The sequence below is a fragment of the Anomaloglossus baeobatrachus genome, chromosome 1 (genome assembly GCF_048569485.1).
Source record: "Anomaloglossus baeobatrachus isolate aAnoBae1 chromosome 1, aAnoBae1.hap1, whole genome shotgun sequence".
Lineage (NCBI taxonomy): Eukaryota > Metazoa > Chordata > Amphibia > Anura > Aromobatidae > Anomaloglossus > Anomaloglossus baeobatrachus.
In genome coordinates, this window is record NC_134353.1 from 273089025 (window position 1) to 273115152 (window position 26128).

Consider the following 26128-nt stretch of genomic DNA (forward strand, 5'->3'; position numbering starts at 1 on the left):
CTATGATGATGACATCAGATGTACGACTGATGATCCGGACGATGTTCCCGATAAAGAGGATGATGAAAAGTAGGAGGACAATGAGGTGGATGAAAATATTTGCAATACTTTCAAGGAGGTTCCTAAGAGATGTGGTTGGTGGCTGATTTGCTGATCTTCACTGGTTCTCCTGTTGCAGATGTTTCCATCTACCACTGTCACTGGTGAAGCTCAGGAAATGTTTCTAACTCTTGGGTGTTAGTGGAAGCATTCAGGCTTCTCTAGCATTTAGCAAGGAGTGAAGCTATCAAGAGCCTGCTTCCATTTAGAATGGTGGAGATATTTTTACAGTTTCAAATATCACCCAGTCACTTGCCTGAAACAGTTTCATTCTTTCTCACACAAGTGACAGTCGTTCCGTATCACATACATAAAATCTTGATGAAGGTCTTATGGATAAACCAAATCCTTCAACAAAAGGGACATACTCAAATTTATCCCATTGGTAAACAAGCATTTTCCTGATGACATTTTATACAAGATGAATCCCAACAAGAACCAGTCCATGACTCCATCTAACCTTTTACTAAGGAAAACCACAGAAACCATGTATGTGTGTTCTTGTCCATCCAGAGATTTTTTTTTATTTTCATATATACTCATCACAAAGAGACCAATCTCTCCTACCTTAACATGGCCAATGCTGTTTAGAAAGATGTTTGATGGTTTCAAGTTCTGGAGAATGATTCCACTTAAATGAAGTAATTGGTCACACATAATTTTTGTGGTAAAGAATGCTTTAGGGTGCACAAGGACTGTTTGAAAGATTTCAAAAGAGTAGCAGAGGAAGAGTGTCCCCCTGCAATATTCAGCACCAGTTTTTCATTAAGTGCTGTTCTTATCTTATGCTGTTTTACTTCAAAAGTAGTCTTTTTTTACAATATTTACTGCATGACAGTGTCCCGTGACAGCATCCTAGACACCTTCTCAAAACACCTTCCCAATAAACCTGTGGTAGTTGTAATTTTCCAAAGATAGCATGGGTATCATAGTTGGTAAGGCATTGGCAGACTTGATTATGTTCTTGCTGTTGGCCAAAAGTTGGTCTTGATTTTTTGTCACCATTTTGCAGGAATGGCTACGTGCCTCACTAAAGTGAAGAGGGCTTTATTTTCCAACTCTTCTTCCTCTCTCTTTATCTTGATGGCAACAGTTTCTCTAGGGCCAAGCCCTCTGCTACATCATGACAACTCTTTATTTTATAGCGAGCTTGATCTCTGGTCCTTGTTTCTAGCATCTTTACATTCTCTTTTTCTTTTCAAAGAGAATCTGAGGAATTCACACTATGTCCTGAAGATGCCTCATTGAGCAACTTCCTTTCCCTGTGTTTTTTTATCTTTTATTTTCACTGAATTCCACAAGAAGAAAGAATATCCAGTTCCATATCTACCTTTTTTTGCAAGCAATAAACAGAGAAAGGTAGAATGAGGAAAAAAATATTTTAACACAATTGGAAAACTTTTTTAATTTTTAAATTACCGGGTCTCAGATTTTTATGTATAACAGTATTTCCACTTTAATATACTAATTTTCTTTTTATGGGTTATACATTTATAAACACTTCACTCATAAGAGTGAAATTCACCTTACTATTTAAAGGTGAGTTTTTCCTGACCCCATGACCCCAAATAATATTGGAATATTAACCAAAGTTGTTTTTCAGTTGAAAAATCTTTTTTTTTTAAAGCCTTTATGTCCTTTTCTTTAATATTATTACCATTATTGCAGGTTTCTTCTGCATCATCTTTAGAAGAGGCTTGCTTCTGGGATAACAGCCATGCAGACCAATTTGATGCAGTGTGTGGCTTATGGCCTAAGCACTGACAGGCTGATCCCTCAATCCTTTCACCTCTGCAGCAATGCTGGCAGCACTCAAATGTCTATTTTGAAAAGACATCCTCTGGATTTAACTATGAGCATGTGCACTCAACTTCTTTGGTCGACCATGGCGAGGCCTGTTCTGAGTACAACCGGTCTTGTTAAACCGCTATGTGGTCTTGGCTACCATGCTGCAGCTCATTTTGAGGGTGTTATCAATCTTCTTATAGCCTAGGCCATCTTTATGTAGAGCATCTTGTAACACTAATGAGTGTCAAAGCACCAAGGAGTGAAAATGGCTAATGGAGCACAATTTGGCCATTTGTACTTAGGGATGTACTCACTTTTGCTGCCAGCAGTTTTGACATTCTCAGTTACTGCCTCTATTTCACTTTAATAGGATCTGAGTTGAAACACCCAGGAATGGCCACTACACAGTCTAAATATTGGACCAATCCTTTAAATATTGTTTCTGTGGTTCTGCACAATATAACAATTAATTATGCCATTAACAAAACTTGTTTTGCAGACAGCTTTTATGAATATTTGCAAATCAAAATGAGAACAAAGTACTTCTGGAACATGATGTTACATCCTTATTTGGCCAAATATTGTGGCCAGGCTTAAAACAAATGTAATAGCTGTCTGGTAACATCCAGCAGACATTCAGACATACCCTTCTAATGGAAATGATTTGTGTCTTTCTGGTTTGATTGGAAATACAGCATAGCAGAAGAAGCTACTGGTTGCTGGACAGAATGCCTTCCTATTTGGTGCATTACGTCAGTGAGTTCCTTGTTTTCAGAAATAATAAATATGACCCAACTCCCAACTATATCACTTTGTCAAGCGTAAGTAAGCAGCCATATTTCTATACTGAGAAGTGGCTGCAAGTGACCCAGGAGACATAATGATCTGTATAAAATACACCAAGACGGATTATTATTCTGACACTTTACTCTGATAATGTTTTAAAATTGTAGTAGTCATTTTTCTTAAGTGAATTTACAAAACTTATTTTTTTTGCGACCTATTCAGTTTTAAAGTGACTTTGGGGGGGACCTATGAGTTGGGAAACCCCCCCAAAGCAGCCCCCCTCATCATATTCAAAACTGTTGTCAGGTAGTTTATTAACCCTTCAGGTCCTTTTTCAATAATTAATGCAAAGTGGCATGACTGGAAAGAAAAATGTTATTTTTACCACCTGAATGTTACTAACTTCTGAATAGGTCTCTATAGCCAGCAGACTGAAAGGCCATTTTCTGGCTGAGAATTACCCCGTCAACCATCAGGACCACATAATCATTATCTAAGGGTGCTGAGGAGGTTTAAGAGGGAGCCACCACACATAGCTATCCATCTAGAAGCCCTAGTCACTATTAACAGCATCTAAACCGTTAGGTAGCTATGGTCGGTGCCAACACTGATCGTGACTGATACAGCAAGGTGTCAGCTATAGTGTACAGCCAACAGCTGCTGCATTTTTGCCCGTTGGGGAAGCTATTCTTTCATATCTCAGGTCAGCAAAAGTATCTATTGGTGGTCACGAAGAGTTTTCATGGCTTAAAGGGAACCAACCAGCAGAAATTTGCTATCTAAAGTAAAGCCTGTGCCACACTGGCGCTAGGAAGCTGAATACAATGACAGCTTTACTCCACAGATTGAATGCTTGATTGCTGAAATATCTTTAATCCAAGTCCTAGAAATGCACTGCTCGTTTTATTGGCGTGTGCATTGGGGCAGAACTATGTGGATGGAGTCCTGCATTCTTTTTCTGCCCCATTCTCTTTGCCACCATTTTATTTATTTCCTGCATGCAGTAGCATTGTGAAGTATTTAATCAACTCTCGACTAAGATGGCATCAGAGTCAGCGCCTGCGCATAGCACTACACTGTGTGCAGAATTATTAGGCAAATGAGTATTTTGATCACATGATAATTTTTATACATGTTGTCCTACTCCAAGCTGTATAGGCTTGAGAGTCAACTACTAATTAAGCAAATCAGTGATGTGCATATCTGTAATGAGGAGGGGTGTGGTGTAATGACATCAACACCCTATATAAGGTGTGCTTAATTATTAGGCAACTTCCTTTCCTTTGGCAAAATGGGTCCGAAGAGAGATTTGATGAGCTCTGAAAAGTCCAAAATTGTGAGATGTCTTGCAGAGGGGTAGAGCAGTCTTGAAATTGCCGAACTTTTGAAGTGTAATCCCCGAACAATCAAGCGTTTCATAGCAAATAGCCAACAGGGTCGCAAGAAGCATGTTGGGCAAAAAAGGCGCAAAATAACTGCCTATGAATTGAGGAAAATCAAGCATGAAGCTGCCAAGATGCCATTTGCCACCAGTTTTTCCATATTTCAGAGCTGCAATGTTACTGGAGTATCAAAAAGCACAAGGTGTGCCATACTCAGGGACATGGCCAAGGTAAGGAAGGCTGAAAAACGACCACCTTTGAACAAGAAACATAAGATAAAACGTCAAGAGTGGGCCAAGAAATATCTTAAGACTTATTTTTCAAAGGTTTTATGGACTTATGAAATGAGAGTGACTTTTGATGGGCCAAATGGATGGGCCAGAGGCTGGATCAGTAAAGGGCAGAGAGTTCCACTCTGATTTAGACGCCAGCAAGGTGGAAGGGAGGTACTGGTATGGGCTGATATCATCAAAAATGAACTTGTGGGACCTTTTCAGGTTGAGGATGGAGTGAAGCTCAACTCCCAGACCTACTGCCAGTTTCTGGAAGACAACTTCTTCAAGCAGTGGTACAGGAAGAAGTCGGTATTGTTCAAGAAAAACATGATTTTCATGCAGGACAATGCTCCATCACATGCATGTAACTACTCTACAGCGTGGCTGGCCAGTAAAGGTCTAAAAGATAAAAAAATAATGACATGGCCCCCTTGTTCACCTGATCTGAATCCCATAGAGAACCTGTGGTCCCTCCTAAAATGTGAGATCTACAGGGAGGGAAAACAGTACACCTGTCAGAACAGTGTCTGGGGGGCTGTGGTGGCTGCTGCACGCCATGTTGATCGTAAACAGATCAAGCAACTGACAGAATCTATGGATGGTAGGCTGTTGAGTGTCATCATAAAGAAAGGTGGCTATATTGGTCACTCATTTTTTGGGGTTTTGTTTTTGCATGTCAGAAATATTTATTTCTAAATTGTGTCATATAGGTTTACCTGCTGAAAATAAACAAGTGAGATGGGAATATATTTGGTGTTTATTAAGGTGCCTAATAATTCTGCACAGTAACAGTTACCTGCACAAACAGATATCCTCCTAAGATAGCCAAATCTAAAAAAAAACAACTTCCAAAAATATTAAGCTTTGATATTTGAGTCTTTTGGGTTGATTGAGAACATAGTTGTTGATCAGTAATAAAAAAAATCCTCTAAAATACAACTTGCCTAATAATTCTGCACACGGTATATCTTACTGAAGATGTCTTCTCCTGCTTCCTATTTATCATATAATTTATCTGTCAGCTTTAGGTGCTGTGCTGCTGCTGCTGCTGCTGCTGCTGGTGGAGACTCTCTTCTGTTGTGACCGCGTGAGCATCCGCGGTCTTAAAGAGGGAAAAAGAGGTGAGGGCGCATGCGCTATCCTCTTCAACAGCATCGGATAAGTAGGAAGCAGGAGGAGACATCTTCAATAAGATGGCGCTAGGGATAACGGTATGCGCAGGTGCTGTCTCCGGTGCCATCTCAGTGAACAGTTTATTAAATACTTCATGCTACTGCGTGCATGCAAAAAGTAAAACAAATAAAATAGTTGTGACGGGGGAGAAAGACCAGGCAAAGAGAACGTGGTGGAATAAGAAGAATGCAGGACATAACCCACATAATCCCACCTCTATGCACACGTCAATCAAACCAGCAGTGCACTTCTGGGACTTGGATTAAAGATATTTCAGCAATTAAGCAAAGCAATCTGTGAAGTAAAGGTATCAGTGCATTTAGCTTACTAGCACCAGTATAGCACCGGCTTTACTTTATATAGCAAAATTCTGCTGGTTGGCTCCCTTTAATATTGGTAACCTATGCTTTTTCATAGTCAATATGCCGATCTAAGCAGTCAACTTGTAATATCATCCTCTTAAAAGTCCTAAATCTTCCCATGACTTCTTGTTTCAGGTTCGCAGTAAGAGTAAAGCATCTAATGCAGGATTATGTGTGGGAGATGAGGTGATCTCTATCAATGGGACAACCTGCACTGACATACCCTACTCAGACGTCGTGGTTCTTATTGAAAAATCACTGGAGAGTCTTCAGATGCTTGTGAAAAGGTAAGAAAAATGTAAAATGGATAACACTCCAAGGGATCTGATCTTAGGGAATTGGGTGGTACTCTGATTTGAGGACAGTATGGTACTATCTTTTGAGGGCTACATGGTATAGTGATTCCATCAATGTGTCTCCGTTATTTGAGGACCCTTGTGTATAACTGATTAACTTTGCTGGAAAACACCATGTGCGCACGTTGCGTTTTTTCTTGCGTTTTGGTTGCGTTTTAAACTTCACCGTGTCAATGACAAAATGCATGCGTTGTCCTTCCCCAGTAAAGTCTATGAGAAGTCACAAAATTCCATGCGAACGTTGCTTTTTTTCAGCAGCGTTTTGTTTGACAAATATTTGTCAAAACCGTTGCATAAAAAAAAGCAGCATGTCACTTCATTGCGTTTTGGTTGCATTTTCCACCCATTGAAATGAATGAGGTGTGTCTGTGACGCCCTGGCAAAACCAGGTAGTCACAAAAGTTGTCCACTCTCCTTGTTATCACCAAAAACACACACCCAGGTACAACACACAGCTATAAAAGCCTACTCACCTCCTCATGATAATAAGGACACACCAGTGGGTGGGATCAGGTGGATGAGAATGCCCACCTAGGGGTCCTGAGGTGTCAGAGGCGGGAACACGTCAGTTTTTTGAGTTAAAGTGTGGAGTAGTGGTGAGTGGAAGTCAAGTGCAGACTGTGCAGTGTAGTCAGGGGTAGGGGCCCTTGGACTACCCGGCTAGGTGGCAGACGGTGAACAGGGCAACAGGCGACAGAGATCCGGTTACGGGAGACCTTTAGTGGACCGGGGCAGGGTTATAGCCCGCCGGTGCCGACAGCAGGAATCTGGCCGTGCACAGACAGGGTGCCTGGACCCTAGGATGAGGAAGGTTGCATGCCCCCTTGTTAATTAACCAGCAGAGGACAAGGTTTCAGACCTTGTTCTCCCGAAGCCAAGAGAGCGAAACGAAAGCCCAACGCGGGAGATAGGGTGTCCATTCGAACCCACAGAGATCCCAAGGGTCAGATTTCGCGGGCCACAGTTCCCAAATACACACAGAATCTGAAGTGGACTTCTCCGTTCCTTGCGAAGTCGTCCAACAGGAGAGACAAACACAACGTGTAGGAGGAAGGGACCCATATTCACTAACCCGGGAGTGGGACCCGAATACATCCTCCAATGGCAGCCGGTCACTGGCAACTTTGTTTACCACTGGACTTGTGTGAAATTACTGAACTGTGAGTACACCATTGTCCCCTGATCTAACCCGGCGCACCACCTCCAGCAGCCATCACTCCCGTGTTCAGACCGCGGGCCCCGGGATTACACCTCCCCTACCCGTGGAGGGGATCCCATCTTGCTGCCCCTCTCCATCAGCCCCAGGTGCCCCATCACCAGGCAGCGGTGATGTCACCATCCCTCACTGTATCCCACGGGTGGCGTCACCGACACAACAAATCCCCTGTAAATGTCCCCCTTTACGACGGTTGTGAGAACAGACAGCCGTGCGAGCCCGGGTCTGGTCACCACTCGAGCCGCAGCAGCAACCCGGATCCAAGCGGCCCCAGAAGCGGCAGCGGCCCCCACCCGCAACATGTCAAAATGCAACCAAAATGTTTAGCTATGCATTTGCACTGCATTTTGGTTGCATTTTGGATGTGTTCTTGTCAACAAAAACGCAGGTCTCTCTCTCTCTCTGTCGGTCTCTCTTTCTTTCTCTCTGTCGATGTCAGTCTCTCTCTCTGTTGGTGTAGGTCACTCTCTCTATTGGTGTTCTTCTCTCTCTCTCTGTTGGTCTCTGTCTCTCTTTGTCGGTCTCCCCCTCTTTCTCTCCTTCATACTCACCGATCACCGGCGCAGCGCTGCATGGCTGTCGCACTTCTCCAGGGGCTTCTCCAACTTCTGAAAGTGCTGGCCGCTCATTAGGCTCATCTCATATTCACTGCTTCCCCCCCCCCGGCGCCTATGATTGGTTGCAGTCAGATGCGCCCAAACGCTGAGTGACCGCTGTCTCACTACAACCAATTACAGCCACCGGTGGGCGGGTCTATATCGTGCAGTAAAATAAATAAATAATTAAAAAAAAATGATGTGCGGTCCCCCCCAATTTTAATACCCAGCCAAGATAAAGCCTCACAGCTTCTGGCTGGTATTCTCAGACTGGGGAGGCCTATCGTTTTTAGGCTGCTCACCAGCCTAAAAATATCAGCCAGCAGCTGCCCGGAATTGCCGCATCCATTAAATGCGACAGTCCCGGAACCTTACCCGGCTCATCTCAATTACCCTGGTGTGGTGGCAATCGGGATATTAAAAAGTTAATGGCAGCCCATAGCAACCACTAAGTCCTAAGTTAATCATGGTGGCCATCTATGAGACAACCCCATGATTAATCTGTAAGTGAAAGTAAATAAAGACATACACCCAAAAAAATCCTTTATCTGGAATAAAAGACAAAAAACACCCTCTTTTACCACTTTATTAACCCCCAAATAATGTTCCAGGTCCGACGTAATCCACATGAGGACCCACGACGCTTTCAGCTCTGCTACATCATAAGCTCACAGCAAGTGGCCATAGAGCACAACCGCTAACTGTGATCTCCACGCAGCAACTGAAGGGAGTCGAACTATCAGCGGTGACGTCACTCAGGTTACCCGTGGCCACAAGTGGAGTCCTCCACCTATGACAGCAAATTGCCTGAGTGACTGAAGTGAGCCGTGTGATCAGTGGTGTCGTCACTCAGGTGATTTCTTCACCTGTGACCACAAATCAGTCCGTGACACAGAGACAGAGCCGCGCGATGACAGTGAACTCAGGTGAAGCTCTGACGTCACAGCTGTGGACACTGCACTACTGCCTGTGTCGCAGCACTGACGTCAGAGGTTCACCCGTGTTCATGACAGCACACAGAGACAGAGCCACGCGATGACAATGTACTCGGGTGAAAATCTGACGTCACAGCTATGTGCCCCACACTACTTTCTGTGTTGTGGTACTGATCTAAGAGGTTCACCAGAGTTCATTCTCACCACATGGCTCTGTCTCTGTATGCTGTTTGCGGGCAGTCATGCTATCTATTCATTCTATTTTTTCTATCTATCCCTCTATCTATCTATCTATCAATCAATATATCTGTCTGTCTATTTGTCTCTCTCTATATCTATCTATCTATCTATCTATTCTAGCTATCTATCAAATCCTATCCTATCATATTTTATTTCGCCTTTAAAAACGCACTGTCCAAAATGCAGCCCAAACGTAGGGAAAATGCATTGAAAACGCATCGAAAATGGATGCGTTTTTACTGCGTTTTTTTGTCAAACGCAGTGTTTACATTTCTCAGAGTCTGCCAGAGGGTGCTTTTTTGTTGTCAAACTAGAACGCAGTGTGCAGACATAGCGTTAAATCTCCCAGATTCCATTTACGTGGTTGACCTTCTACTGCAACTTTTTAGAATTTGATTTTTAAAGATCAAAGTCTTGTTACAGTGGTTTCAGGGTTCCTTTATATCTCTTTCCTATATTATAATAATTGTGGAAATTATGCAGATGATGTCTGTGCTTCTTCTATTGGAATTCTCTGTCATTTTGCATTTAATAGATCAGTTGTAGGAAGAGGCATAACTTGAAGCTCTTTGGCCCCAATGCAAAATCTGTACCATGGCCCCCACCTACCATCTGTGCTTTATAATACTGGTGTCTTCTTTAGAGAAAGAGGAGCCTTTAAGCCTTTGTGAAGGCACCCTATTAATCCCTCATAGTTATATAGAGTGGCACCAGGCAGTAGTCGAGAGTGAGCATTGACTCTCGATGCCCCGGACTGCTACATGAAATTGCTGGTCCTGGTTGGGTGTATAGACTTTGGTCATATGGGCTGGGAACCTATGTAGACCGTACATTGCTGCTGTTGTTGGCTTTCCAGGCCCAGATAAAGACTACCACGCACAAGGAGACTAACTGTACTTTTAAACCCGTTCACCCCTGAGCGATTTTCTGTTTCTCATTTTCATTTTTTACAACCCCTTCTTCCAAGAGCCATAACTTTTTTTATTTTTCCTTCAAGATAGCCACATGTGGGCTTGTTTTTTGCAAGATATGTTGTACTTTTGAATGACAACATTCATTCTGCCCCATATTGAACTGGAAAATGGGGAAAAAATTCCACATGCTGTGAAATTGCAAAAAAGGTTCAATTCCATTACTGTTTTTTTTGTTTTTTTTATTTACCACATTCACTATATGGTAAAACCGACCTGGAGATATTATTATATATATATATAAGGTCAGTACGAGTGTGTGTCGCCCTGGGCAAGCCAGGGGTCACAGGTCACACCACCACCACACCCCACACTCCAGGTAGGCACATCACAGCTAAACTACAAATCCTTGTTGCCTTCCTCCAGGAGTCTGATGATGCACACCAGGGGGTGGGCCAGGCGGTTGGCTCCGCCCACTGAGGAGCTCACAACTCTGGAGGCAGGAAGAAACTAGGCAGTCTAGTCAGGGAGGAGGAAGTGGAAGGAGTGGATGAGTAGTCTAGACAGGGTGAAAGTGAAAGTAGAGAAAGTGGAAAAAGGAGGAAAGCAAGTGAAGGGACAGTGAAGAAAGACAGCCTGAAGGGTCCAGCTTTGTGGAGGGCCAGATCAGCAAGGTCAGCGACGGCGGTGACTGTCTGGAGGGGGACCGTTTGGAAGTTCCTGGAAGGACCCCGTTGGCTGTGTGCCCGGTGGTCTGGAGCAGTGTTCCGAAGGACAGTCAGCACCAGGGCAGGGGCCTCTCGGACCCCGGCAAGGCTAGGAGTCGCCAGATTTGCCAAATCCGTCAGTGACGGGGACGCAGATCCCCCAACAACCAAGTCCCGATTGAAGGCAACAGCCCAACCCGTATTGGAGAGACACCGCCACCGCCACGGCACCAGTTTCTCAGGGCCAGCGCCTGCGGGCAAAGTGTAGAGCTCCTCCGGCCCAGATTGCAGCCGGGGAGCGGGTAACCGGAGGGAATCCACCGCTACCACAAGTCAACCATAGGTGCAAGGAGGAGGGACATCACCGTCACCTACCGGGAGTGCAGGTGCAGCCGTCTGTGGGACCGTCCTACCAGCCGTTTGGTTTACCGTACAAACTGTGTCCGTGTCTCAGGCTGAGTGAGTACCACAGTGCCGCAAGGCACAGCGCTGCCCCCGCGTCCCTGCGCCCACCGGGCCCTACACTTTACATCTCATCACTGGGCCCCGGGATCACCAACCCCTACCCAAGGAGGGGCAACACAACACCTGGCTGCTCCGCATCACCATCCCCGGGACCCCCATACTGAGCAGCGGTGGTGCAATCACCACAACCGTGCGTGGCGTCACGAACTATAACAATCCCCACACCCAACAAACCCCCTTTCACTCACGGGCGAGGAGTGTCGCTCGAGAAACCCCGGGATCCGGCCCACAGCTCGAGCCACCACTGAGCAGCTGCCGGACCCGAGCAGAAGGGGTGAGCGCGGTGTGCTGACACCCTCCTCCCCGCCCGCGACAACTGCATAGATAGCAAACATGTAGAGTTTTAGTTTTATCTAAATGGTGAAAAAAAATTCAGAAGTTTGTCCAAAAAAGAATCACACTTTTGGCACGATTTTCCGAGACCCATAGAGTTCTAATTTTTTGGCATCTGGGGGCTCAGTGATGGCCTACTTTTTACGTCGTGAGCTTACATTTTTAATTATACCATGTTTGGGTACATGGCATGTTTTGGTCGCTTCTTATTGCATTTTAATGCAATTTTGCACTAACCAAAAAAAAACCAAACCATAATTTTGGTATTTTGTTTGTTTTTTTTTATCCTCTACGTCCTTTACCGACCAGATTAATTGATTTTCTGTTTTGATGGATCAGGCATTTCTAAATGCAGCGATACCAAATATGTGTTGTTCTTTTATTGTTTTATTTTCAATGGGGCAACAGGGGAGTGATTTGAACTTTTAGGTTTTTTTCTTTTTCATATTTTTTAAAAACTTATTTTTTATTGATTTTACTAGTTTCAACATCTCTGTGATCAGCAGAAATGCTGATCTCCTGGAAGTGCCGCACTGTCATGACAACCAATTGGCGCCATATTATCACAACATGGTGCTACCTATGGCAGTGGGGAACAGCACTATCCCAGCCAGAGTGCATTAGATTGCGCTGTCAGAGATTGACAGCGCAATCTAAGGGGTTAACGGATGAATTGGAGATCCACCTGTGCCTGTTATCTGCACATGTCTGCTGATTAGATCAGCAGACATGTGCGGTGAATAATGTGGGCCCACCGCACAAACCCACATTAAAGGTCCATATACAACCAATGATGTATGGTGTTTTAGATTAGGCAACACCACATGCTACATTGAATGGAATACAATTGTAGCAACTCATATTAGCCTTCAGTGCCCAACAGGTATTGTTACCTACAAATTGCATGGACCCTGAGAGAACCTGGACAGATTCTATTAACTTCCAGGGCCCTAAAATATCAGGGGCCTGAACTCCAAAGTTTGTGTCTCCCTGAACGATATCCCCGCCACTTAAAAGAAGATCTATGCATATATAATTACAGTATACCACTGTTGCTAACAATAAACACACTATACAAGGACCAATATTACAAAATTACTACTATGGAAGGCAAAAATAATACCACTACACAATGTCCACTACATAGGGAGTACATATCATTAGAATTGGACCATTTCCTCTACAAAACAACACACATACAACAAAATGGGCTATTAAAAAGACTGATGTTACCACTATTTGGTGACCTAGTGGTAGATACCAGTCCTGCCAACCATATTTCAGAGATTGCAGTACAGATATATACAGTATAGTGACTTACAGCTGACATTCTTTTTGATGGAGTTGTTCACTCTTTTCATCTATTCCATCTGGTCCAACAACCTCTTCCAGCCAGAATTGATTTGCCGAGATTACAACAAAGACACATCTGTTCTCATATTTCCAGCTCCGTTCCCAACCTGAACATACTCTTTATCCTGCCTGCTCTTCACAGCATGGAACACTAACCCCAATACTTCAAAACTTCTATAATATATACTGTATGATACAGCTTTGGGGCCCTGTGCAAGAAATTCTGCATGGTTCCCCCCTCCTTTTATGGCGACAGCTACAAATATAGATATATATGTATATATGTATACACATACTGTATATATATATGACATAGTGCCCTACTTTGTTATGTACAACATCATCCCTTACATACTAGATTCTCTCGTTATTTTTGTTATTTATAGCGATCTGTCTATTTGATAGTGTCCTCACTTGTTAGAATAGATATAAAATGATATAACTGCTGATGGAACATGATAAAGCTTCTTTTCTGATGGATTGATCTTCTTGTCAGATGATGCTCCTCAGTAGTTATTTTATATCTAAAATGAGAGGATTATATAATAAAGCGAGGGAGCTATGAATAATAAAAATAACAAGAATTTTCTATGTAACACATCGTGCTCTACATAACAAGATAGAACACTATATAATAAGGGACAGTGCCATACATAACTAGCAAGGATGCTAATAAGGCATAATGTTATACAAAAGGGGAAACTATATAATTAAGGATGGGGTTTTACATAATGTGTGCATAATAAGGCTACATTCCTGCATCCGTGTGCAGTGTCAGTGTGCTGCCTGACTTTTTACTTGGACAGGGCACAGACTCATGGAGTATGTGCTATTCCTCATAATGGGATCAGAACAGCACATACTCTGAGTCTCACAGATCTCATTCTCAGATCTGTGATTATCACACATATGTGAATGGCTCTATGAAACTCTGAGTCCATGTGATGTCCAATAAAAAAGTCTGGCAACACACGGAAATATCACATGAATGTGAGAATGTGGCCTAAAGGATTTAAAAAAATAACAGCATTACTCCAAGTCATACAGTACAGGATAAATATCCATCCAGTGACTTACCGCTGAGGTTTCATCTAATTAGTTTTCGGTTGTTTCTTCTCCATCTGGTCATACCTCCATGTCGCCATCTTCCAGCCACGACTCGTCTTGACACTGATCACCACAGCCCTGAAAATAGCAAGGTCACATATATTGTATACATACATTTGCCTCCTGAATAAAAAATCCTCCACATTGCGCCCGTGAATACAAATTTATTTAAAGTGATAAATAAGCCAACACTGAACTATAAACCCTATGAAATATAAGCTCTGCGGCCCAATAAATATAAATTAATCAGTCTCTGTGACTCTCCTCCCAATTATTTGTAAGGCTATGTGCCACATACATAACATCACCCTCTCCTCCGCATAAGTACCATCACCTGCTGCCCCACATACATCACATCACCCCCTCCCTCACATATGTAACATCACCCGCTTCCCCACTCAGCCCAAAACAAGTACCTGTAACCCTTCTCCATGCAGCACCTGCGCATAACATAACCCCCTTTCACATGTAGCCCGGAACTTTGCAGCACCAAGCAAATAAATGTAACCCTTTACCACTCATACCTCCAGCACACATCCCCACAACTGTAACATCACCCAGTTTTCCCAAGTGAGTAACATTACCGGCTTTTCTGCACAGCCTCCAGCATGTATCCCCATATCAACCCTTTCCCCATCTAGCCCCACATATGTAAAAATCACCCCCTTCCCTATAAAATCTCCCAATATGGAGCGCTTTCTTTGTGGAATCCTTCAGCATGCTGCCCCATGGAGGATCAATTTAACCTGTGCCCCCAAAATACAAACACCACCTCACAATACTCACGCTCAGCCCTGTGTATGAAGCCCCTCGCTCCATAGTACAGTCCCTCAGTCCTCTCAGTGAAATCTCTCCACAGCTGCAGCATCTCCAGCAGTCACAGCACACACTGAAAAGTGAACAGCTCCATGCTAGAAGAGGAAGCCCCGCCCCTTATGGTGACATCATCACCTCACAGGAGCAACTACATTCTAGCCACAGGTATGGATTCCTGCAACTCCGCTGCCTATACTCTGCAGTGGGGTTGCAGGATTTCTCACTGTCCGGCGCAGTGGCACCGCTCATGACAGATAAGGGCAATCTGGCCAGGGGCCCCTGGGAGCCTTGGGCTCTGAATAACAAGGAACATTGCCCTCATTACTAACTGCCATGCATATGTGGTGCCACTGCAGCGTCAGTCACCACAGAGTATTGCATCTGTTTTAAGCTGTAATTCTCTCCTGGTTGAGAAAAGGTTAATCACTGGTTTCTGCACTCACACAGAACATCCATCTAGCATGAGTCACCACACACAGAAAACTAGGCTGGGAAATTCCCCCAGCACTGCTAAAACATTCCTGAGGTGGAGGCCGCTCTCAGAGAGTAAAAAGACAAGCAGTTTCACTTTTAGTCTGAGAACACCTCAGGACAGAAAACTGAGCAGAAAGCCTTGAGGGAGCAGCGTTTAACAAGCTGGCCCTGGGACGAGAGATAGGTGAAGATAGTCTGAGGGCCAGAGGCTACAACACCGCACTGAGTCCGCAGGAGTGGGACTTAAAGAGGGCGAGAGACAGAGGCTGCCGGTGGAGATGTTGGGACAAGAGGAGATGGTAGCTGAGGTTGAGCCTAACCGTTCCCACAGTGCCAGCGCAAGTCGAGGTGCAGGACCCTCGGTTGGGGACACCTTCACGGACGCCAACAAATCTGCAGGAGATGGGGATTTCATGTCCCATCGTCCACTACCCAGTTTCCCAGAGCACAGTGACATATAGGATCCGGGGTCAGGGCTACGGTCGGACCTCATGGCGAGGACCCACGTCACCTGTATACGGGACAGGACACTTAACACCGACAGCGGGGTCCCCAAATTGCTTCAGGCTGAACCGTGTGTCAGCGCAAGGAGGAAGGTCTCACACATTTTCACAGACACCAGTGATTGCCTCTGATTCACCCGGGACTGGCTGTAGTCCATCCCTGGCGGTGGAGAGCGACACCTCCAGGGCACCTTAAGAACGTTGAGTAAACGTAACTTTGAACCACAGACCCCTTTGTCATCCTTGTCATTGCCGCCACCGCCGCCCCGCGCTTCGCTGCTATCAGCCGTTCCCATTGTCTTCATCCTCCCTGGGGTTCGCTCCACCTGTGGGTAGCTGAACTATCTGAGCTGCGTTAACATCAGCCCCAGAGGAGAGCAACATCTCGCAGCGGTGGCTAATCCCTGGCTGCACACCACGGGTGGCGCTGCAAAGCATCCCTCATTACCATCCAACACTGCCCCTGGAAGAAGAAAAGTCGCAGGAAGGGTTGACAGTGGAGGAGGCCGAGACCCCAGTTACTGCTGCAACCGGTGACATGTTTCCCAGGGACCATTTGCCCTCTTTCATCCCCCTTTACACCGGACACCTTGCACCTGTTTGTTTGTCATTTACTTGTAGCCGACAAGGCCACATAGCCGGATCAGGCCAGTCACAGCAGAATCCCGCCATTAACCATCTTGGCGCGGGGAAAAGAAGGGGTGTGCCATCGTGGGTGGAACCCAAAAAAGAGCACGAAAGAATGGGTGGAGTCCAGAAAGAGCACAAAAGAGAGCCCCACTGCCAGAAACTTATTGTAACAAGGGCTTTATCATTAACCTACCCCCGTTGCTGATGCTGTGGCACCATCACTAGCTCCATCGGTGCCGTATGTTATGCTATGCCTTCCGGGGCTTCATGTTGCACTTTACAACAGCATCATGGTTGCCACAGAACACCGGGGAGCATACAATCGGACTGACTTTATCAATGGACTGGACTCTTACGATAACATGCTATATACTTTATTATGACCCCACTTTTCCCTATATATAGTACCATAGCACCCACAACCTTTTATTTAGTTTCTTAATGCCCACACTTATTCTAATATAGAATTTAATGCCCCCCCCCCACAGCTCCTTACGTTTAGTATGACAGCCCCTACAGCCTTCTATATAGTTCATTATGGACCTCACTTTTCCCTATATATAGTATCATAGCACCCACAACCTCTTATATAGTTTATTAAGGCCCACGCTTATTCTAATATACAGTTTAATGGCCCCTCACAGCTCCTTATATTTCGTATGACTTCCCCTACAGCCTTCTATATACTTAATTATCGACCCCTCTTCTCCCTATATAATATGATGGCTCACAAAATGTCTTGGATACACTATCATGGCCCCCCACAAATGTGTAATATAAAAAAAAAAATAAAGATTATACTAACCTAATCCCGATTCCCGATACGGCAGCTTCTGTCTCCTCTTCTGACTGCTATGGTGGGCCTGCAGATGCAGCACAATGAAATGACTTCATCATTGCATGTGTGGTGCCCCTGAGGCTTCTGTTGCCACAGAGGTACTGCACCTCATCAAGAGGTGTAGTATACCATCCCAGGGTAAGGATGGAGTCATCCACTGGTTCACATGTCATACACACAGACAGAATCATCACAACACTCCACTAAACTGTGGTTAGGGCCTAGTGCAGCTGGACTTGTATAATGGTTTGCACTGTCTCTGAAACCAGCCTGGGGTGGAGCTTAGTGGGTGAGGTGCCTGAGGTGAGTGGGCGGAGTTAAGTTTAAAATTTGACAATTGATTGGACAGTGTCAGTCAGAGGTTAACGGTCAGTTAGTGGTGTGGTGAGGAGGCGACCGGAGCGTAGAGACCCCAGGAGTCCTGCTCGCCCCAGGTGATACAGAAGAAGGGATCCTAGAGACACTAGAGTGTGGGAAGCACCCATGGGCTTTCTCCACAGAACACCAGGGGGAAGGATCTGGCCAAAAAACGGGGACCTGGTCCCTAGACAAAAAGAAAACTAATGTACTCTTTAGTAACACTGGGGGCCTGGATGGTTGCAAGCATTCAGAGCCAAAAATCAGCACACAAATCCACTGTAAGGGGGCCACAGTGGATCAGGGAGCCAAGCAGGCAGAAAACCCTTTGAAGGTCCGCAGCCCCTGGCTCAGGGCACTGTGTGCGGAGGCGCGGGACAGGAGGGCGAGAGTCCACGCAATAGAGACGACCAGGAAAGGCACATCTGAGGGGTGCACCAGTATTGTCCTCTGACCTGCCCGGGATCGGCGAAGGCCCATCACGGTGGATCCCAGCACATCGCGGGGGATTGTCAGCAGAATGTACATGTGAGGAACCAATACTGTGAGTAAAGACTTTTGACTACAACTCCATTTGTCGTCTGTGTCCTTCACGCGCTCCTCTCATCTTCCCCGGGCCTCAAGCTCTGCCTGTGGGGAGCAATATTAACCTTAGCTGCGCCATCATCACCTTCCCTGGGGAACACGCAGCGCAGCGGCAGCCCACATAGCCTCAAAAACCACAAGTGGTGTCACAAACTTTATTCCATTGTAAATATGATCATCATCCCCTTTATTCAAAGACACCGCCAGGGTTACAGAACTGGGCCACGCTGCCGCGACATCACCGGACTCGTCCAGCCCGGTAACGAGTACCCCCCCAGCCCTGGAGCTGGGCGTGTCACATGGGCATGCTGACATCTGGTATTCTACAGGCCAGCAGTCTGCCGCTTGGGATACGGGCAGTGATAGGGCATGGAGCTTTTTATCCATGCTCAATCAAGGGAATAAACAGTGTAGGCGTCATGATGACGCTGATACCATTCAATGGGGAAGTTGCATGTGATCTGCGACTTCAGGCCAGAAGTTTGGGGCTAGAGCCCCGAATCTTTGAAGGTAGCGACACCCCTGGGTACGGTAATTGTCCATTTGAGTCTGTTAAAATATAAATCTGTCACAGTATGAAGCAAGCATTAAAAGTGCCTAAAATATTAAGCATAAAAGTAGTGATGAATACAAACTTCACATAGTAAACACAGACATGTAAATGAATATGAGCGACACATCGCCAAATGTTTGGTCAAAGTCATCACATCTTTTCTTCTTCAATTAAGGGAAGATGGGGATAATAATGCTCCAGTTGTAGCTAAATAAAGTCATAGTTCGTAAAGGTTGCACGAGGCCCTTGGCTGTTAAATAGTGGAGCCCTATGAAAAATTGCTGCTTTGGAAAATAAAGATATCTTGTTTCATTACCTACAACTGCAATTATACACTGCCCTTCGTTTTCTTACAGGAAAAAAACGGATTTTTGTGTACTCACCGTAAAATCGTTTTCTCTTAGCCATCATTGGGGGACACAGGACCATGGGTGTTAGGCTGCCTATCCATAGGAGGACACTAAGTAGATGCAAAAGCATAGCTCCTCCTCTGCAGTATACACCCCCTGGCCGGGCCAGGCAAGCTCAGTTTTAGTACACAAGCAGTAGGAGAAAAAAACAGTAAAAACTTACCTCAACAGAGGAACATGAGAAAAAAAGAGTCATAACCAAATAAGGTACTGAGAGAACCAAGGCCCAACAGGGCAACAGGGTGGGTGCTGTGTCCCCCAATGATGGCTAAGAGAAAACGATTTTACGGTGAGTACACAAAAATCCATTTTTCTCTGATGCCTCATTGGGGGACACAGGACCATGGAACGTCCTAAAGCAGTCCATGGGTGGGAAACATAAAAGAAGACAACACAACCCAAGGACTAGGAACCAGTCCAAGACAGCCTGGAGCGCCTACTGAGAGAGGTGCTCTACTGCCGTTTGCAGAATTTTCCTACCCAGATTTGCCTCAGTTGAAACCTGGGTATGGACTCTGTAATGCTTTGAAAACATATGTAGGCTAGACCAGGTCGCAGCCTTACACACCTGTTCCACTGAAGCCTGATGCCGAATGGCCCACGAAGCGCCAACTGCTCGCGTGGAATGAGCCTGCAGCCCACTAGGAATGGGCTTGAGTTGCAAGTGGTAGACTTCCTGGATCGCAGAGCGAATCCAGCGAGCCAGCGTCGCCTTTGAAGCTGCCTGTCCCTTCTTAGGCCCCTCAGGAATGACGAACAAAGAGTCCGTTTTCCTAAAGGGGGCTGTCCTGGATATGTAATATCTGAGAGCTCTGACGAGGTGTATTGAATGCAGAGACCTTTCCACCCTGTGAACCGGGTGTGGACAAAAGGAAGGCAGAACAATGTCCTCGTTCAAATAAAATAGGGTAAGAACCTTTGGAAGGAAATCCGGAAGGGGGTGCAGAACCACCTTGTCCTGGTGAAAGATCAGAAAAGGCTTGCGGCAAGAGAGTGCTGCCAGCTCCGAAACCCGTCTGATGGACGTAATTGCCACCAAGAATGTTACCTTCCAGGACAGAAGAGCAAGGGAGGATTCCTTGAGGGGGTTCAAAGGGAGACCTCTGGAGACCGTCCAGAACGAGTTTGAGGTCCCATGGTTCCAGCAGTCGTTTGTACGGGGGAACTAGATGGGAAACGCCCTGGAGGAAGGTCTTGACTTGCGGTTTTTGAGCCAGGTGGCATTGGTAGAAGATTGAGAGCGCTGAGACCTGCCCTTTAAGGGAACTGAGAGCCAACCCCGCTTGCAAGCCAGAGTGTAGAAAGTCGAGAATTCTGGGGATGGCCAGAGGCATAGGCTGGACGTTAGTTTCCCTGCACCATGAATCCACGTACGGTGGTAAATGCGGGATGAAGCAGGCTTTCGGGCGCTGATCATGGGGGCAATAACCGTGGGAGAGAATCTCGCTCTTGTTAATACCCAGGTCTCAATGACCATGCCGTCAGCTTCAGGGCTCTGGAGTTCTGATGGGAAATGGGTCCTTGGGTCAGCAAGTCTGGGATGTCTGGAAGGCGCCACGGTGCGTCTGTGAGCATTTGTACTAATTCGGCGTACCAGGCGCGCCTGGGCCAGTCCGGTGCTATCAGTATCACCGGGACTCCCTCTGCCTTGATCTTCCTGATTACCCGCGGCAGCAGGGGTAGAGGTGGAAATATGTAAGGCAGGCGGAAGTGGTGCCAGGAGCAGACTAGAGCATCCACGCCGATGGACTGCGGGTCGCGTGACCTGGCTATGAACGCGGGTACCTTTGCATTCAACCTTGAGGCCATTAGGTCCATGTCTGGTGTGCCCCAGCGAGTGCAGATGTGTAGAAACACATCTGGGTGGAGAGACCATTCTCCGGCAGCCAGGCCTTGGCGACTCAGAAAGTCTGCTGCCCAGTTCTCTACCCCCGGTATGTGTACCGCTGATATCACTGATTCCGTCGATTCGGCCCAGCTGAGGATCTTGTGGGCCTCGAGGTAAGCCGCTTTGCTGCGGGTGCCCCCCTGCTGATTGATATAGGCTACAGCTGTCACATTGTCCGATTGGACTCGAATCTGACGACCCGCTAGCAGAGGGCAGAACGCTCTGAGCGCGAGGAAGATCGCGCGGAGTTCCAGGATGTTGATGGGTAGGAAAGACTCCTGGGGCATCCAACGTCTTTGAGCAGTGTGGTGCCGGTACACTGCTCCCCAGCCTAGGAGGCTGGCGTCCGTGGTCAGGACCAGCCAGTTCACTGGGAGAAAAGATCTCCCCTTCGATAGGGATGAGGACCGAAGCCACCAGCGGAGTGCGTACCTGACTGAAGGCATCAGGTGAAGATGTCTGTCCAGGGAGAAGGGGCACTTGTCCCAGGCCGCTAGAAGGGCTAGCTGCAGTGGGCGGAGGTGCAGTTGAGCAAAGGGTACTGCTTCCATAGCCGCCACCATCCTGCCGAGCACTTTCATGCTGAATCGAATGGAGCGAGATGGAGGACGTAGAAGGCAGCGTACCGCTCGTTGAAGAGCGAACGCCTTGTACTGAGGGAGAAGGATCAAGCCCCGACGGGTGTCCAGGGACATGCCCAGGAAGGTGATGGATCGTGATGGGATCGGGGATGATTTGTCCAGATTCACTAGCCACCCTAAGCGGGATAGGGTGTCCACAGTGATCTGTACGCTGGTTGAGCAGTCGCGGAAGGAGGGGGCCTTGATGAGGAGGTCGTCCAAGTAAGGGAGAACGACTACTCCCCTGGTGTGAAGGACGCTCATGGCGGCCGCCATGACTTTGGTGAGGACCCTTGGTGCGGTGGCAAGGCCGAAGGGTAGAGCTATGAATTGAAAGTGGGAGTACTGAATTGCGAAGCGGAGGAACTTTTGGTGATCTGGGGCGATGGGTATGTGCAGGTACGCGTCCTTGATGTCTATGGAGGCGAGGAATTCCCCTTCGACCATGGATCCAATAATGTACTTTAGGGACTCCATTCTGAATCTCCGTACGTGCACATGTTTGTTTAGGTGTTTGAGGTCCAGGATGGGTCGAACTGACCCATCCTTTTTGGGGACCACAAAGAGGTTGGAATAAAAAAAACCCGAACTTCTCGTCGTCTGAGACAGGTATTATCACTCCTGCTGTTTGGAGCGAGTGGATTGCTGAGAAAAAAGCTTTGCGTCGTTTTCGAGTCTTTGGGGGGTTTGAGAGAAAGAACCGACTCGGGGGTCGGGTCCGAAATTCTATGTGGTAACCGGAAGACACAAGGTCTCGCACCCATTTGTCGTCTGAGGCGGCAGCCCAGATGTGTTGAAAGAGCCACAGTCGACCTCCTACAATGAGTGTGTCTTCCGGGGCGCCGAAGGAGTCATGAGGGGGGAAAACGTCGTAGCCGAGTCTCCCTAGTCCTGGACTGTTTCAGTCTAGGCTGCTATGACGAAGTGGGTTTCGGGGAGAGCTGAGAAGGTCGGTCCCTGCGTAGTCCGCGGCTGATGGTGGGGACAGCACGGGATGTTGACCAACCAAATGAGTTCCAAAAGGAGCGGAACGAGGACTGTGGACGTCTGGTGAACGACGTCCTGGACTTCAGCTGGGGGAGGGAGGTACTATTTCCTCCCGTGGCATCAGAAATGAGCTTGTCCAGACGTTCGCCAAACAATCGGTCTGGAAAAAAGGGAAGGCCCGTGAGAGACTTCTTGGAGGCAGAGTCCGCTCGCCATTGTCGGAGCCAGAGAGCTCTACGGATGGCTATGGTATTTGAGGCGGCAAACGCTGCGCAGGTAGCAGCGTCCATGGAGGCCTGGATGAGGTACTCCGCCGCAGCGGCAATTTGAGCTGTTACCTCTGTGAAGGTATGAGTGAACTGGGAAGCGAAGTGTTAAGGGAGTCTGCCCAGACGGAGATTGCCTTTGCGACCCACACAGAGGCAAAGGAGGGTGAGAGGGAGGAACCCGCAGCCTCAAAAGCAGAGCGGGCGAGGTGCTCCACCTGTCTGTCTGTCGGGTCCTTGATGGAAGAACCATCGGGTAAAGACAGGAGCATCTTTGTGGTAAGGCGGGAGACCGGCGGGTCAACCGAGGGCAGATCGGCCCAACCCTTAGGGGCAGGGGAGGCAAAAGGGTACCGGGACTCCATGAGTTTTCGGTTACCGAAGCACCTGTCAGGCTTCTCCCTTTGCTTTGTGAGGATATCCTGAAACTCTGGGTGATCAGCGAAAACCTTTTGGGGTTTACTTGCCCTCTTAAAGGAGACCGCATGGTCAGTGGTAGTGGATGGGGGATCCTCCACATGCAGAGTTTGGTTGATTCCTGCTATAAGGGAGTCTATTGCAGTTTGATCATCTGGGGGTGATGAAACCAAGGAATCCTCCTGGTACAAACAGCATTCTCCCTCCTCCAGCTCATCAGAAGCCGTGGAGTGTGTGGGAGAGCCTGCCCTGTGTGCTCCCGAGGGAGAGCCCGCTGGAGACACACGGCCGTGTGCTCTTTTCCTGATCCCTGCAACCGGTGAAGCATGTGCCCGGATTACCTCAGAAGGATCCTCCATAGGGGTATCCTCAGGCTGCGTTCCGTCCAGGGACCCAGAAGGGTGTGGAGGACGACATTGAATAGCCAGAACCAGGTTCTGTGACAGTTTTTCCATGGATTGGGACAGAAACTGTGCCCATTCCGGTGGGCTGGGGGCCCTAGGCTCTGGGCTGCCGGTTGTGGCGGTGGTGGCAGGGGGGTCTTGGGGGGCTATAAGGGCACAGGACTCACAGAGAGAAGAGGTGTGTTTACGTGGTAGCTCAGCGTGGCAGGCAGTGCAGGCTGAATAATAGACTATGTGGGCCTTAGTACTCTTAGTGCCCTTAGATTTCTGCATGTTCCTAATAGGAGTATGCCAGGAGGGGGAGCAATGCTCAGCAGAGCTACAATTGAAGCAAGCACCTCACCAGAATCAGCCAATGGCCCTGTCCTTAGGAAGGATTAAGCTCTATGAAGATCTTCGCATGCTTTCCTGGGGTTCGGGGCTTATCGCGGCCGCGGGGGGGGGGGGCGGGGCTTGGTGCTAAAAGAGTGGGAAGATGAGTCAGTGGGCCCCCTGCTGTGGGTAGTAAAAAAAACGGAGCTTCTGATAGTTTTCCTCCCTCTCCCTACAGTCAGCAGACAGCTTGTCACCGGTGGTTATCAGCCGCCTTTTCTACTAGAGCAAATAAACAGAGCAAATAAAACAGCGTGAGTACCTGAGCCCTGGGCCCTCCCCCCTGCCACCGAGAAATTATCTGCAGGACTTTCTGCAAACAGCAAAACTTCCCCCTCCTCCAGCCAGCAAGCTAGAGAAAAGTTAACACTGTGTGTGCAGGATCCTTGCTCCTTGCACATAATAAATACTGTAAATGTCCTGGAAGCCTTCCCTGCAGTGTCTTTTCTCCCTTTGTCTTTGAAACCAGTCAGGGGGGATCTCACCTTAAAACACTGCTTTCCAGGCAGTGAAAATAGCTTGCTGTGTCGGTGTCATATTCAACTCAGAGCCTGCAGAGAGGGGCTGAGGAATTGGTGCCATCTTCAACTCAGAGCCTGCAGAGAGGGGCTGAGGAATTGGGCTATAGGGGCACAGGCCTCTACCCTGGGCTTTGGAAAATCGGTGTCCGTGGAACCCGTCGTCCAGCCCAGGATCCAGCGTCGCAGGAGGGGGTACGTGGAGACGACACGCCACGTTCCCGCCCGTTGATGGTAGTGGGAGATCGGTCCCAAAAGGAAACCGTCGCCCTCAAAAAATAACAAACCTTGAAAGGAAGTGCCTCCTACAGACACTAAGCTAAAACTGAGCTTGCCTGGCCCGGCCAGGGGGTGTATACTGCAGAGGAGGAGCTATGCTTTTGCATCTACTTAGTGTCCTCCTATGGATAGGCAGCATAACACCCATGGTCCTGTGTCCCCCAATGAGGCGTCCGAGAAATTAAGGATAACGTAAAGCCACTCCTGAGGAATAAAAATCCAATATATGCACATTTTTCAGAATGGGGAAGTCGTTTCCACTTCTAAACCCACATTAAGATCCTAGGTCAGAGTTTGAATAGTCTTTTGATAGGACTTAATTTGCAACTATGATGTAGTGAATTTCAATCATGTATTGTAATGGTGGCAGAGATCCGTACTCTACCCTTTTTTGCAGTCTGTTTTATTTGCTTGACAGAAGCAGTACTCAGTAGTGTCCTGTTGTCTGCCAACTATAAATTGACTTTATACAGAGAAGGTTCCCTGAGAAATGAGACTTGGCTGGCGGCAGTGGATATTGTCAGCACAGAATGCATCCTCCAATGTTCACAGCCTTTTATGGATGCAACACAGGCGGAACACTGCTTGTTTTCTATCTAGACAGGTTTACAACATTGAAATTATTTGCTGTAGTGTAGATCTAAAGTTCACTGTTTTGTGCATTAAACAAGTTCTTGCCATTTGATGCTCATGACTAATAGTTGAATGTAAATTAGAATTAAAGGAAATCTATCAGCAGGTTTTTGATAAGTATGATGTAGGTACAGAAACTCTGATTCCAGCAATGCAGCACTTACTAGGCTGAAAGTTCAGTAAAATCAGTGTTTTGACATTAGGAGATTATCACTATAGGTCTATTTGTCTTGAACCATGAGGTTCTCCTGCTCTCTTTAACCCCACCCTTCGAGAGAAGGTGCAGCACTGCTGAGTTTAGCTAGGTTACATTACAAGTCCTTCTATCAGATCGCCACTTCTCATAGCACTGTCAGCTCTGCTGTGCTGCCCCTTCCCCCACAATACTTGATGGGCAGATCCAGACTGTAAAAGTCTGAATCCGCACGACAACC

General features: G+C 46.9%; 1 protein-coding gene across 1 annotated transcript in view; it reads left to right on the forward strand.

Moving 5' to 3' along the window:
• The window catches only part of SYNPO2 (synaptopodin 2), a 336703-nt gene that overhangs the window by 188295 nt on the left and 122280 nt on the right, over nt 1–26128 (forward strand). The window contains exon 2 of the mRNA XM_075350134.1: nt 6001–6152. Coding sequence (XP_075206249.1) covers nt 6001–6152 — 152 coding nt within the window. The remainder of the gene's footprint in view (nt 1–6000; nt 6153–26128) is intronic.